This window comes from Rhynchophorus ferrugineus, unplaced genomic scaffold, assembly GCF_030347505.1.
Source record: "Rhynchophorus ferrugineus isolate W39M unplaced genomic scaffold, kcgeb_rfMv2 rfM8, whole genome shotgun sequence".
Lineage (NCBI taxonomy): Eukaryota > Metazoa > Arthropoda > Insecta > Coleoptera > Curculionidae > Rhynchophorus > Rhynchophorus ferrugineus.
This window is the reverse complement of record NW_027472587.1, coordinates 20,144,511-20,160,623: the sequence shown is the minus strand read 5'-3', so window position 1 is coordinate 20,160,623 and position 16,113 is coordinate 20,144,511. Positions and strand designations below refer to the sequence as shown.

Below are 16,113 nucleotides of genomic sequence, written 5' to 3'. Positions count from 1 at the left end.
AATATGGTAGAGCTATTTTCACAATATATTTGATGGTTTTAAAAAAGACTGATATAATATCTTTCTTCCTCGTTGCTTATTAAACTCAATTTAGCTTATATCTTAGAAACTATTAGTCTTACATGAAAAACAATGCTATTATTGATTTTCTCATCACAATATACACATAACATAAAAGTTTCACCTTATTTGGAAGCCAAATATTTTTTGACAAATTTTCCATATATATGCTCAGGAAAAATTATGATTTTTTGCCATTTTTATACATTTCCTTATAACTTCTGTTTAAACAGGGATACATAGTTGAAAATATCACTACTTATGTAAAAGTGGATGCCAAATAAGATGGTACTGTCAATTTTGCCAAAATCCCAAGATTTTAAGAAATATGACTTAAAAGTGGTTTTTGATGAATTTTTTTAAAATTCGAATTTGACTCGTATTTCAAATAATATTTTATACACATCAAAAATAGTGGTTTCTATGTTTTTTTCGCTGCCATATTTAGTAGATATGAACATTTAAGCACGTTTGGAGACATGGATATTTTCTTGAAATTTTCATTTATTTAGAAAATAAGATAATCATAAAACAAGATAGATCTCTAAAATTACCAGTCCACATACAGAATTAAACGCTTAATAAGATGGCATAGCTGTTTTCACAATATATTTGATGGTTTTAAAAAAGACTGATATAATATCTTTCTTCCTAGTTGCTTATTAAACTCAATTTAGCTTATATCTTAGAAACTATTCGTCTTACATGAAAAACTATGCTATTATTGATTTTCTCATCACAATATACACATAATATAACAGTTTCACCTTATTTGGGAGCCAAATATGTTTTGACAATTTTTCCATATATATATTCAGGAAAAATTATGATTTTTGGCCATTTTTATACATTTGCTTATAACTTCTCTTTAAACAGGGATACATAGTTGAAAATATCACTACTTATGTAAAAGTGGATGCCAAATAAGATGGTAACGTCGATATTGTGCAAATTTTAAGATATTAAGCTTAAAAGTGGTTTTTATTGATTAGCTTTTTACATAAAATTATATGAATAATTGTATACGAACCAGGTTAAAAGAATGCGCGCAAACATCCTTAATCTAACTAACTTGGGTTGTTTCTTCCAAGGAAAACGACGTCTAGTTATTTATTTCTGCACATACATTACACTCAACTAATAGCGATTAACATTAAGTTAGAGAAATGCAAAAAGTTTAATCTCTATATTATACTCTACGTTTAAAAAGTCATTTAGCTCAAACTTTTCACTAAATAATCCTGGTCTGAACTATGAATTATAATGAAATAAGTATCTAATTGTATTTACGTTAGTGCCGTTATAATAACATTATGAAATTGAACGTTATGGACTACATAAACCCGCCCTGTATTTCAGAATTCTTATAAAAACTATCGGGAATTCGATGGCAATAAACTAGAACGTGACCTTGTCAGTGCTTCCAGTCAAATCTTAAACGGTTAAACGGTGGAGCCATGTATTTAGAAGAAGCCGTGTTCAAACATTTAACATGTTCCCAGTGTTCGAAATATTTATCGATTTCACCTATAAAGGTCTATCCCGATAGAAGCATAAAATGTGGTGAGTTTTACGCTAATCACTCGAAGATTACGGTACGTTTTTCTTTATCATGTTGGCTAGGTAGGTGCGGCAAAGCGGATGACGGCGGCGTCGAGTCCCAACTGTACAATCTTATTATAAAAGACGCCATATTCCCTTGTGTTAACAGTTTCGACGGATGTCCGGAGATGAGAACCCTCAGTACCATGTCAGCTCACGAACAGACGTGCCGCACCGAAGAGTATTCCTGCCAGTTGTGTGCGGCTTTCGTGGGTTCCGGTAATTATTGTGGTCGAATAATTAAAATCTCAGTTGATGAGACACTTTTTAAATCGTTTTTTCATTTGCAACTGTTAAATTGAACACATATTATAAGTGTCAAGTATCAAAATGAAAGGGGCTTAATATCGAGTAATTTATTGAGTAATGTCGAAGACTAAAAAGAGAAAAATAAAATATTTTTAACAAAAAAATTTAACCGACTTCAAAAACTAAATAAGGAACTCACTAAAATGTAAAAAATAATCAAACTAAGATTTTTAACACAGAAGAAACGTTTTAAAATTAAATATGTACCTAATAATTGTTGTAATAACTAAATAAAAATAAACAAAAAACGTCGGTGAAATATAATTATATTTTCTGAAGAGTTAAAAGTATTGGGGAATAATTATAAAAATGGAAATGTCTACTATATTGTAATGAATATATTAATGTTTATGTAGAATTTAATGCCCAATAAGAGAATATAATTATAGACTGCTTATATTTTTATAAATTTCTATAAAATAACAATAAAAACATATATTCATCTAGAATTCATTTCAGGTAATTAATTTTGAATTTGTACTTATAAATATGGAACTAATCAAGATATGTCTCTAAAATTACCGTTACACATACAAAATTAGGCGCCTGATAAGACGGTTTGGTTACTTTCGGTATATATTTGATGGTTTTCAAAAAAAATAAGGTGTTAAATTCCTTTTTCGATAGTTACTTATTAAACACAATTTTGCTTAAATCTTATACCACAATATTCACACACATCCTTTACAATTTTTTAAAGAGATTTCAATCGTTTGTTTGCATAAACCTGGAAAAATCTACAGGAAATTTATAGAAAAATTTTTGTCACAATCATCACCGTCACTCAAATTCTAAATATTTCAGCCTCCAGCTTGTATTTTCACTGTAAGAACAGTCACCCGGCACAAAGCTTGGATAATTCGGAGTTCCTGGTGGATGTCGATAAGGACGGTCGCGATATCCGCTATTTTTATTCCTCCGGTAGGAAGCTGTTCTTCATCTCAGGCAGATATGAATCGTCTCGATCTGAGATAAATATAAATTTGTCGTATTTCGGGAAACACTTCAAGGGCGACATGAAGTATACGCTCAGGTATGGCGGAGTCATTATATATGTCATCGGATAAACTCGAGTATTTTATAATTTAGATTTAAAACGATCGAAGGCACCATATTATACGGCTCGAAGCAATATCCGTGTTCCATAATGCACCAAGAGATGGCAGAGGCTATAAAATACACCGTGGATACGTCCAACTTACCCAAAAACATTTTAATATGCACGTTTGATGTGTATGAAAAGCCCGCTCTAGTTTACAACGAGATACCATCAATAATCGGTAAGATCTATACATATCTATACCGGGGGAATGTTTTGCGTGGTCCTACCAGTACACAGGCACTGAGACCACTATTTTGATTGGTTCGTTTCAGTTGTATATACGAGGGTGGTTCAAATATGATGCAGGAAAATGCCGTATATGGCGCGAATGTTTGTTTTAAAGGTCGTGGCTGGAATATGTGATGGATATATATATATTATACGGCTCGAAGTAATATCCGTGTTCCATAATGCACCAAGAGATGGCAGCTATAAAATACACCGTGGATACGTCCAACTTACCCAAAAACATTTTAATATGCACGTTTGATGTGTATGAAAAGCCCGCTCTAGTTTACAACGAGATACCATCAATAATCGGTAAGATCTATACATATCTATACCGGGGGAATGTTTTGCGTGGTCCTACCAGTACACAGGCACTGAGACCACTATTTTGATTGGTTCGTTTCAGTTGTATATACGAGGGTGGTTCAAATATGATGCAGGAAAATGCCGTAGATGGCGCGCATGTTTGTTTTAAAGGTCGTGGCTGGAATATGTGATGGCTGGATATATATATATATATATATATATATATATATATATATATATATATATATATATATATATATATATATTATACGGCTCGAAGTAATATCCGTGTTCCATAATGCACCAAGAGATGGCAGCTATAAAATACACCGTGGATACGTCCAACTTACCCAAAAACATTTTAATATGCACGTTTGACGTGTTTGAAAAGCCTGCTCTAGTTTACAATGAGATACCATCAATAATCGGTAAGATCCATGCATGAAAGAGTATTATATAGATGTTTAATATAAATAGACGAAACCGAGGGAATGTTTTGCATGGTCCTACCAGTACACAGGCACTGAGACCACTATTTTGATTGGTTCGTTTCAGTTGTATATACGAGGGTGGTTCAAATATGATGCAGGAAAATGCCGTAGATGGCGCGCATGTTTGTTTTAAAGGTCGTGGCTGGAGTATGTGATGGCTGGGTCCCTTACAAACAGTGTGGTATAGTTTTCGTCGGGAGCCCATGTTTCACGCGTGTGCTACGACTGTGAGTGAACGCCAAGTGCCGTCCGCCGTAGCGTAACGTATTGCCATTCGTTTCTTAGTATGGAAAGGCGTTAAAAATAAGCAAATTTCAATATAAAATAAGCAAAATTGTTCTGTATAGGAATACAGAAGAAATCATAAAAATATTACCCACAGTTTAAACCCAAAATGTGTACAAACGAGGGACGGTAACGAAATCACATTGAAGGTAAATGTGATTATAACAAGTGGGGCAAAAGTTCCGCTACCATTATGGTTGCGCGTCATCTTGGTTATGTGATGTTTAGCTCAGTTACGCCACAAGAACGAGCAGAATTCGTGACAATATTTATTGAAAGCAACCGTTCCATTACTGCCACTCAGCGGAAATTGTGTCAAAAATATCCTAATCGTCCAGTGCCTCACAAAACCACAATTTATCGTTTACTGCGAATTTTCAACAGTACAATACGACAGCAGACAGGGCTCGTTCTGGAAGACAACGGACGTCTCATAACCCTGAAAATGTGGCTCTGGTGCGCGATAGTGTTGCAGAGTCTCCACAAACATCAATAAGGAGACGTTCCCGTACAAAATTAGCCCAAAAATTGCTACCAAGAGATCCTGATCAACGTGTTGAGTACAGTAATGCAATCCTAACGTTGTCTGGTGAGAATGAAGATTTTACGTCTAAACTGATAATGAGCGATGAAGCCCATTTTCTTCTCAGTGGCCACGTCAATAAACAGAACAGTCGGTCTTGGGGAACAAATAATCCTCAATTAATCGATAACACATCATTGCATCCAATAAAAACAACTGTATGGTGTGGTATTCATGTTGGAAACATCATTGGTCCCTATTTTTTTGAAAATGACCAAGATGTTGCAGTTACTCGTACTGCTGAACGGTACCGAGATATGATTCGAAATTTTCTTGTGCCTGAAATGGAAGAGGAAAGACTAGAGAACATATGAGTTCAGCAAGATGGAGCCACAACACACACAGATCGTTCAACAATTCAATTTCGTGCCAATTCAATTCATGGCCAGCAATCTTAAAGACAATACTCGTCACGAAACTGAAGGAATGAGCCTCAGATGTTGCAGGATGTCATGAAAAATGCCTTAAAAAGAGCCGAAAGTTTCATAGCGAATCGCGGTCACCATTTAGCCAATATAATATTTTAATCGTAAAGAAAAAAAAATGTAAAGATCAAATAAACTTTTTATGAAAACCAAACATACTTATCTTTTCTTTGGGCAAAGCTATAGGTAATCAAAATGGTAGCGGGACCTTTGCCCCACCGGTTATAACATACATTTTAATTTTTCTGTTGTTCTTAGTGCCATCCTGCTAAGACCACGCAAAACAATTAAATATAAAATTAGTTTATTCAAAGTTTTTCGGTACATACGTCATCAAGATCAAGATAGTTAAAAAAGACACAATACTGTCTGATTAGTTCGAACGCGTGAACGAATGAGGTTGTCAAAATCGTCTGGTTGTCAGACGTATGCAAAATTCTTGAAAGCAATAGTGATAAGAGGTTATAACTCTAACCTATACACTATTGTGGCTGTATAATTAACTGTAGTTTCTGTGTGTTTTTAGATGTACTAGAATTTTGTTATATGTCAAAGCCAAACTGAACTAAAACTCAGAGTTGATGCGGCAACATTGCGATCTTTTTGACGCCACAAATTTAGATGACGTATGTACAAAATAATCTTGAATAGACTATTTATACTATTCTATACTAGACATCGAACGTCAAATCTGACATCTGAAACGTCATTTTCCCGCTTTCAGATCCCTCTAGCGGATACTATTTGATAAAATGTCCCTTCCACGGCTTGATTGATACCTTCAATTGCCCGACGGACCAGAAGGAGTTGCGGTTGGATTTTCCGGCGGTTTTTTATTTCAAGAACATGACATGGAGCGTGTTCGTGAAGCGGAAAAGGTGTCTGACTGATCTGAGGAGAAAAATAGGAATTTATCTACAGTGGGATAATTCCTGTAAATACTCAAATACTTAAATTGTACTTATTTATGTTACTTAGTTAGTCGTTTCCATTTAACCTACAATTTGTCTTAACCTACGCTCGCTGGGAAGACATTTTCGTCGTATGAAGAGGTGATCGCCAAAACTGAGGCCTATTTTGAAGCAAAAGACAAATCGTAATAATCGCTATAATCAGTGTATCACCCTTGAAGGGAATTATGTTGAAAAAAAATTAATTTTACCAAAAAAAATGTGTTTTAGTATGGTAGGCCGGGTACTTTTCAATTGACCTGTTAATTCGACATAATCTTTTTCCAGTTCCAGATAGCGATCCCATAGAGAACTGCAACGTCCACGTGGCGTTCAGAATCATCTCCGTTGTCGCCTCGCAGACCATCAACAGGGTCGTAGGGGACATGAATCTGACGACTGGTCAGAAATGCTACGCCAACGTCGACTGGGACGCGATTGCCAATCCCAAGATGGGTTTCGTGATAGACGGGATCATCAACGTCGAGGTCCTGCTGAAAATATATTCCTGCCACAAGCGGATGGTGAAATGCGAGGATTGTAACCGGCCGTGTGTATATTGCTGAAACAACAGTCACGGTCTGACCCTGTTCTATCCCACGTTATTTGTAATTTTATCTTGATTATTGATTATTAATTATACTGTATCTTGTACTTGTTTGTTTTTTCATATGTATCCTCTTTTTAGCCGGCTTCAAAAAAGGAGGAGGTCCTATGTCCTATGTAATTTTTATATTTCAACAGCTGAAATATGTCAAATTCAAATACATCAATGACAATCAACAACTAAATTTGATATTTGGCTAGTGTCATATATTTAAAGTCACAGTTAGAAAATTAGCATTACATGTCATATTAAATGTCACCAATGACATTTGTTAATCAAATTTGACGTTTGACACGTTTACTGACATCATCGTGTGGTATTCGTTTTATATATCAATTTTTTTCGTGTAATTTTTATATTTCGACAGCTGACATATGTCAAATTCAAATTCATCAATGATAATCAACAGCTAATTTTGATATTTGGCTAGTGTCATATATTTAAAGTCACAGTTAGAAAATTAGCATTACATGTCATATTAAATGTCACCAATGACATTTGTTAATCAAATTTGACGTTTGACACGTTTACTGACATCATCGTGTGGTATTCGTTTTATATATCAATTTTTTTCGTGTAATTTTTATATTTCGACAGCTGACATATGTCAAATTCAAATTCATCAATGATAATCAACAGCTAAATTTGATATTCGGCTAGTGTCATATATTTAAAGTCACAGTTAGAAAATTAGCATTACATGTCATATTAAATGTCACCAATGACATTTGTTAATCAAATTTGACGTTTGACACGTTTACTGACATCATCGTGTGGTATTCGTTTTATATATCAATTTTTTTCGTGTAATTTTTCTATATCGACAGCTGACATATGTCAAATTCAAATTCATCAATGACAGTCAACAATTAAATTTGACATTTGGCTACTGTCATAAATTTAAAATCAAAGTTTGAAACCTGGCCTTATATGTCATATTCAATGTCACCAAGGACATATGTTTTAGTGTAATTTTTCGATTTTGACAGCTGACATTCGGCCAGTGCCATTTGTTGGGACAACATTCTAATCAAAAGCTAATTCGAGATCCATTATATCGATTCGTTTATGTTAAATCCAAGATGTCATAATTGTCAGTGCGAATGTCAATAACCGAAAGAAGACGCAAGCCGCATCTGTTAACATCGGGACCAGAAAGAAAGCAAAACGAATGTTAAATAGCATCAGATTTCCTGTTTCCTGCTTTGTTTTGCAATATTTGCTCTAAGAAATTAAAGTTTATTTAAGATACATGTTATCTCATTATAGACCGAAAGCTACTGTAATTTCTGTTATCCTGTTTATCGACGCGTCTGCTTTTTATAAGTAGGCTTGGAAAAGCAAATCTTAAGTGGTGTGTGTCTGTTTATAAATTAAATAGTTTATTCATAAGCCGGGATGGCACCAAATGATATATAATTGTATATATATATATATATATATATATATATATATATATATATATATATATATATATATATATATATATATATACATACATTTATATCATCTTGTTTTGGCGCATAGGAAAAGCAGCAGCTGGTCGTTAACAATATTGTCTCAGTACTTGCAAATAAACGATTTTATTTAAAATTGCTTTTCCAAGCCTACTTATAAAAAGCAGACGCGTAGATAAACAGGATAACAGAAATTACAGTAGCTTTCGGTCTATAATGAGATAACATGTATCTTAAATAAACTTTAATTTCTTAGAGCAAATATTGCAAAACAAAGCAGGAAACAGGAAATCTGATGCCATTTAACATTCGTTTTGCTTTCTTTCTGGTCCCGATGTTAACAGATGCGGTTTGCGTCTATTTTCTTTCGATTATTGACATTCGCACTGACAATTATTTAACGTGGCCGCGTCTTGGGTTTAACATAAACGAATCGATATAATGGATCTTGAATTAGTTTTTGATTAGAATGTTATCCCAATAAAACGCTAGGTTTCAAACTTTGATTTTAAATTTATGACTGTAGCCAAATAGTCAAATTTAATTATTGACTGTCAATGATGAATTTGAAATTTGACATATGTCAGCTGCCGATATAGAAAAATTACACGAAAAAAATAATATATAAAACGAATACCACACGATGATGTCAGCAAACGCGTCAAACATCAAATTTGATTAAAAAATGTCATTGGTGACATTTAATATGACGTGTAATGCTAATTTTCTAACTTTGATTTTAAATATGTGACAGTAGGCACGAATTTCAAATTTAATTGTTAATTTTCATTGATTAATCTGACATATAATGTCAGATGTCAAAATCGAAAAATTACCCAAAAACTTCATTTACAAATGTCATTGGTGACATTTAATATGACATACAACGCTAGGTCTCAAATAATCATGTAATGTCAGCTGTTAGAAACAAACATTACCACACGACAATGACAGCAAACGAGTGAAACGTCAAATTTGATTACGAAATGTCATTGGTGACATTTAATACGACATATATATTTTGTGACACTTGCTAAACGTCAATTTTTTACTTATCTAATGTCACTTATTCACAATATGCAAAGAAAACAGGAGAATTATTGAAATTAAGTAGCCTTTGTTACATTTCCGTCTGTAATAGAGATATCACGTACCTTAGTCTATTAGAGCAAATATTGCAAAACAGGAAAAATTGTACAAATAAGTTTTATAAGCTTTTTAACATCCGCTTTGTTTCCTCTCTTTTTGCGATATTAATAGAACCGACTTCTAAATCTGGATCAATTCATGTTTATTTCCTTTCCATTGTTGACATTTACATTGATTGTTATCTAATATGACCACATCTCGGGTTTAACAAACATAAACCTTCTTTTGAAAATCCAACCGGCAGCGGTAAGGAAATCATTGTATAGAGATACATTTCCGATCGTTACACAAATAACATAATCTTGATTAATTAAATCAATAACGTCATAATTAACCACTTTATTTCCACCATCCTTTATATATGTTATAGAACAGCGATGATTTAGTTTGAAAAAATTATATTATGAATTTACGGTAGTTGTTGATAAAGACATAGTATTATAACTTAAATGCGTAGATAACTATAGAAAAAAAGCAGGAAATCTGACAATTACTAATACTGTTAATGAGAGAGATTTCAATTAAATGATGTCATATAGTGCAATAAATATATAAATACATAAAATACGTTGAAATTACATTAATTACTATATGATAATATTTATTTTTAATTTTTGTAATATATAATCTGGAAAAGATTAAGACAATTTAATAATATTGAAAAACATATATTTACAAAAGCCTAAGCACCTTATTACGTATAGAATAAAAAAACTGATAAATTAAATAGAAAAACTCGGTAGTTTTTCGGAGATTTTCCTGCTGTCGTAGTAATGCTTATTATTGGGGTTCAACTGTTGAGAACGGAAGTCTTGGGCGGCTTTGGGCATTGGTGGTTTTTTGTTCTTCTCGTCTACACCAAACAAACGAATATAGATGTAATTTTTTTCGGTCAAGTACTCCGTGAAATTTACGATTTTAAACAAATGCGTGGAAAAAATAGAAACTACCAAAAAAAATGGTCAACAAGATAATATACGTATTAAACCACCTTCACGGAGCTGTATTATTAATAGTCAAAGAATGAGCGTCACTCACCACTCCAGTTTGATGGTTTCGATGGGAAACCCCGACGACTCCAGTAGGCGGCGTTATTAGGGTTGTTTTGAATCGATTTGTTTTTTTGGTGGTTGTTATCCATGAATGACACCGACACTGGACGGTATCCAAGTTTCCAAGGATTTTTAACGCGCCACTCTAACTTTGATGGTCCCCAACACTGACTGTTCGATCCGTCGGCATCGATAATTTTTCTCGGTGAAAAAACCGAAGAAAATAAACACAAGACGATCTAGTCGACTTAGATTTTCATTAACATAACATATAACATTATTTGGTATCGAAAACTGACGTTGTCAATGTCATTCGGAACATTTTTTAAAACCATGGCCAACTTCGGGGCATAGTAGGTTAATGTATACAACGCCCCAAAAATAAATAAATAAACTGGAAAGAACGTAATTAAAAAGAAAATAAGAGTATCTTACCTTAGTTTATATTATTTTCAGGATTATTGAGCGACAAAATCGATATGATCGATTGACAGATGTCATATCCGACGCTTTAATTTCGTAATAGTATAGACATTTTATAAAAACAAAGGGTCTATTTTGATATAACATATATAATTTTTAACAAATAATCAAGCTTATTTTAACTCGGTCAATTTATTATAAATAATCAAAAATAATTCCTACTTTATCGACATTTGTAGGGATGTAGAGATTCAATTCCAAGAAAATATCAATGTTTATCGGTTTTATCTACAACAACAAGAAAAAATGTCAATATTTTACAAAAAATATATCGATATTTTTAAAGAATATTAAAAATATGGATATAAATATCGAGATAACAAAAAAATCAATAGTCGATTGAAAAAAATATCGATATATTATCGACATTGAAGATTTACTATTGGTTTTCGACTTAGAAATGTCGTACGGACCTTATAACATATAAAATATATAAAACGTAATAACAAAACGAAAAATACGTATGTGCCAGATGAATTTCCGTGAGCAGATCGGTCAGTTCCTTCTGCTGCTGTAGTAACTTTTGTTGTTGGGATTCAGCTGTTGGGAGCGGAAGTCTTGGGCGGCCTTGGACATAGTTGGGTTTTCGTTCTGTCTGTCTACAATAGACAAATGGTCAAGTCTGTTTTATTTTGTCATCAAGTAAACTGTGATATCGATGGTTCTTACCCATTTTGAATTAAAAAATATGGATTTGTTTGAAATATTGAGTCCAGTTACATATATTTCTAAACAATTTTATTACAAGGCAGCTCTGATACTACAGGGAAGTGGACTAGATGTGATACGACAGTAAAAAGACAATAGCGTGGTCTCTGGGACCCTAGCATGGAAAATCTACCTTTCACCCTTTCATGGCATTCACCCTTTGTAGAAGAACTTGTCCCCCCCTAGTGATAAAATGCAAACAGCTTGTGGTTAAACTAAACCAAATGTACTGGCTGATAGGGCGTAAATCTAAATTATCATTAGATAACAAGATTTTGATGTATAAGTCAATACTTAGACCTATTTGGACCTATGGTATTGAACTGTGGGGTACTACTAGCAAACCTAACATAGCTATCCTTCAGAGGTTCCAGAATAAAGTGTTGCGAGTCATCGTCGATGCCCCACGTTACGTCTCCAACTAACTAATTCAGGGCCATATCCCCTTAGAACCCATAACGAGTGTGATTAGTTAGTGCATCCCAGTGCACTCGGCAAACAGTTAAATGTACGCGATGACAGTGAAGTGTGTAAGCTCAAACGCATACTACCATACGAACTGTTTAATAGATATATAGAATGAGATATAATTATCTTTAGAATAAGGTAGAATAGACTTTAGACTAAGTTAGAATATTATCTAGAATAAGATGTAGCTTATAAGAGTTATATTGTATAACAGAAATCATATAATAATACTTATTGCCCACGGGCGGATTCTTGAAGTTCTAAGAGATTAATTAAAAAAAGAAACGAGAAACAGAAAATAAATGAGTCAGATATAACGAAGCAGAACTGAAATTTAATTAATTTTGTCTAAGTACGTCCCTGTACTGACCAATCATATACTATATCTTCTTTATTTTCCTGCAGTCTTTCCCTCTGAATACGCTACCGATGTTCGTTTCAGTTAAGAATATGTTTTTTTTTGGGTTTTATAAATGCACAATTGCAAAGTAAATAAGAATAATATTAGGAATGAATGTGAACAAAAGATGTCTTATCAATAATAATATTTATGCAACAAACAAGGAACCGACAGTCCTTTTAAATCTGAATATTCCACTTTTTTTTAAAAAATATATTGTAATCGTTTTCCCCATTTTCCTGATTTCCATGAAAATATGTGAACATAAGTGTTAATATCTGCATTATATAATAAACGTACTGGAAAGTCATTACCGGTTTTCTAACAGATCTCGCTAGTCTTAACCATGCAATGTCATAATTTCTCACCCAATTTTGTTTTATTCTACTGATATAGAGCTCTAAAGCTATAACAGATCAATTGAAAAATCACTAGAATTGAATTCATATGTTTTTCAGTTAGCCCTAGCCCTCAAAAGATGCGTGTATAAATTTGACAGCTGTCTGATCATTAGTTTGTGAATTGTAGCCTTTTGAGTGAAGCAGCTTTTGTTATTGCGAAAGAAATTGATAAAACGAATATCGCATGCTGATAAAATATTGCTTTTTGAAGGGAAGAAATACAATTGAGGCAAAAACTTGGATTGATGCCGAGTTTCCGGACACTGCCCCAGGAAAATCAACCATCAAGGATTGGTATGCTAAGTTTAGACGTGGTGAAACGAGCACCGAAGATGGCGAACGCAGTGGACGTTCAAAAGAGGTTGTTACCGATGAAAAAATTTAAAAAATCCACAGAATGATTTTGAATGACCGCAAATTGAAACTGAACGAAATAGCAGACACTCTAAAGGTATCAACTGAACGTGTACATCATATCATTCATGAATATTTGAGAATGAGGAAACCCTGTGCAAAGTGGGTGCCGCGCGAGCTCACTTTTGACCAAAAACAATGATGAGTTGATGATTAGTAGCAGTGTTTGAAGATAATTAAGCGTAATGGACCCGAGTTATCGATATGTGACGATGTCCAAAATTTATCCGAGTGGACTGTACACGATGAACCCGCTCCAAAGCGTGGGAAAACGCAACAGTTAACTGGCAAGGTTATGGCGTCTGTATTTTGGGATGAGCGTGGAATATTCTTCATTGACTACCTTAAAAAGTAAGGACCATCAACAGCGACTATTACATGGCGTTATTGGACCGTTTGAAGGACGAAATCGCAGAAAAACGGCCGCATTTGAAGAAAAAAAAGTGTTATTTCACCAAGACGATGCACCGTGTCACAAGTCAGTGAAAACGATGGCAAAAATCCATGAATTGGGCTTCGAATTGCCTCCTCATCCACCGTATTCTCCAGATCTGGACCCCAGCGACTATTTCCTGTTCTCAGATCTCAAAAGAATGCTCGCTGGGAAGAAATTTTCGTCGGATGAAGAGGTAATCGGCGAAACTGAAGCCTATTTCGAAGCAAAGGGCAAATCATACTACAAAAATGGCATCGAAAAGTTGGAGGGTCGCTATAATCGGAGTATCACCCTTGAAGGGAATTATGTTGAATAAAAAAAAACTAATTTTGCCAAAAAATGTGTTTTACTATGGTAGGCCGGGGACTCTTCAATTGACCTGTTAGAACAATGAATAGCTCATGAAAAGTTAATAGTTAAAAACGATAGCAACTACTACTCACCTTTCCAGTTTGGGGGCTTCGAATTGTATCCCCGCGACTTCCAATAGGCCTCGTTATTTGGATTGTTCTGATTAGATTTGTTGTCCATGGCGGTACGCAGAACGCTATGAAATAGCACTGGCTGGAACTCCCGAGTTTGTTTGCCGTAGAGTTTCTCGTACTCCTGCATTTTAACGCACGTAACCTGACGCCAAATGCTGACGAAAAGAAACAATTGAATCGATCTAATCGGGTGTACGTAAGAGGTTTTTTTGTTGTTAATATAACATGATATTATGAAATTCGGCGCTTTTACGTTGTTCCGGCGCTTCATTTTACTCATTTTATCGTTTTATATCCTTACTATTGAAAACGATCGTTTTTCCAGCGACTGCTCTCATCTGATTCATTTATTTAACGATGTTTCCGGATCATGGCCAACTTCGGGATATAGCAAATTGATGTGTCTACCGCTAGCAAATAGTTTTTTTTTAATTATTACTTTAACTGGTTCGACAATCTGCCTAGTGGGCTATAGGCATTTCTTATGATTATATTACATACGTGACACGTAGAGAATAACTTCATTAAGTGATCCCTAAAATATTTTCGTAATTAGTTAGCCCTATTCTAAATATCTGTCTAAAGTCTAGTTCAGGAGAATACCCGAATGCCAATGGATCTGAATTTGCAACGTTGTCAGTTATTGAAAATTATACGTATATTTGAAGAACATAACATAAATATAATTCACATTGGTATATCTTTCGTACCCTATAATATAAGAAATGTAATATGAAGAACCTTTTATATAGTCTATTCAAAGTTTTTTCTACATACGTCATCAATATGTTTAATGTATAGCCTGCCGCAATTTGTAAATTCGTTAAAGCAATGGTGATAAGAGGTTATAACTTTAACCTATAAACTATTGTGGCTGTATCATTAACTGTAACTTTAGATGTACTATAATGTTAAAATAAATTATTTTTGTTCAATTATATATTTTAGATTCGAATTTCGTTATAATGACAAAGCCAAACTGAACTAAAACTCAGGGTTGATGCGGAAACATTGGGACGTTTTGATGTCACAAATTTAAATGACGTAGGTACAAAATAACTTTGAACGGACTATAAATATATTTTATATTAAAATAATGTTGATGAGAAAAAAGAAAAATAAAGCAATATTTAATTATTTATCAATACAAACAACACTAGAATGACAAACCAAATAGCTCCAAGTTAATAGCTCTTGTAAATTATTCGTATACTCGAAAAGTATAATACAGTATTTAGAAATTCAGAAATTTATATATTATGTCTAAATTATGCAACTTTTTAACAGCATATTTAATTTTAACATGAAAAATGGAAAATAAAACGACATGTTTATCTTTAGAATAACTCAATAATAATATATCTTACACGGCACTCGAAAATATCTTAATGGTTTCTCTATTGAATCTCTTCTATATGCAATTTCCAAGGATACTTTGATCTAATACTCAATCCTTGGTAATTCCCTGTATGTTTCAAGATATCGTAGCAGGCTGGATACTATAATCTCCGGTGAAAAACCCAAGGAAAAGACAGTAGGTGGTCTGATACGTGCGTAAGTGTTATTTTTTCTAAATATAATATAATTATGACAAATATCCCTGATGTATTGGTTTGTACTAAATTTGACATTTTAAGTTTAAACTAAAAAAAAATTAAGAGTACCTCGTGATTTATCATTTTTTGCTATCTAGATCAAATATGACATGCATC

General features: G+C 33.6%; 1 protein-coding gene and 1 long non-coding RNA gene across 4 annotated transcripts; one reads left to right on the top strand and one right to left on the bottom strand.

Moving 5' to 3' along the window:
* The first annotated feature begins 1,426 nt into the window (after positions 1-1,426).
* Positions 1,427-6,995, top strand: LOC143200480 (uncharacterized). Of its 3 annotated transcripts, none has more exons than XM_076410916.1 (4): positions 1,427-1,620; positions 1,684-1,881; positions 2,776-3,004; positions 3,061-3,346. In XM_076410916.1, exons 1-4 carry the CDS (start codon positions 1,518-1,520, stop codon positions 3,329-3,331), a joined length of 801 nt encoding a protein of 266 aa, XP_076267031.1. In that variant the 5' UTR covers positions 1,427-1,517; the 3' UTR covers positions 3,332-3,346. The 3 variants fall into 3 exon arrangements, with proteins under 3 accessions (XP_076267031.1, XP_076267030.1, XP_076267032.1); XM_076410915.1 differs by having other exon boundaries at positions 1,436-1,623; XM_076410917.1 differs by lacking the exons at positions 2,776-3,004; positions 3,061-3,346 and adding exons at positions 6,116-6,325; positions 6,630-6,995 and having other exon boundaries at positions 1,454-1,623.
* Positions 6,996-11,515: 4,520 nt separating this feature from the next.
* Positions 11,516-14,528, bottom strand: LOC143201535 (uncharacterized). Its single transcript, XR_013006966.1, has 2 exons — positions 14,360-14,528; positions 11,516-11,688 (listed from the first exon to the last, which is right to left on the bottom strand). It is a non-coding gene; the product is annotated as an uncharacterized LOC143201535 (long non-coding RNA).
* Positions 14,529-16,113: the final 1,585 nt, after the last annotated feature.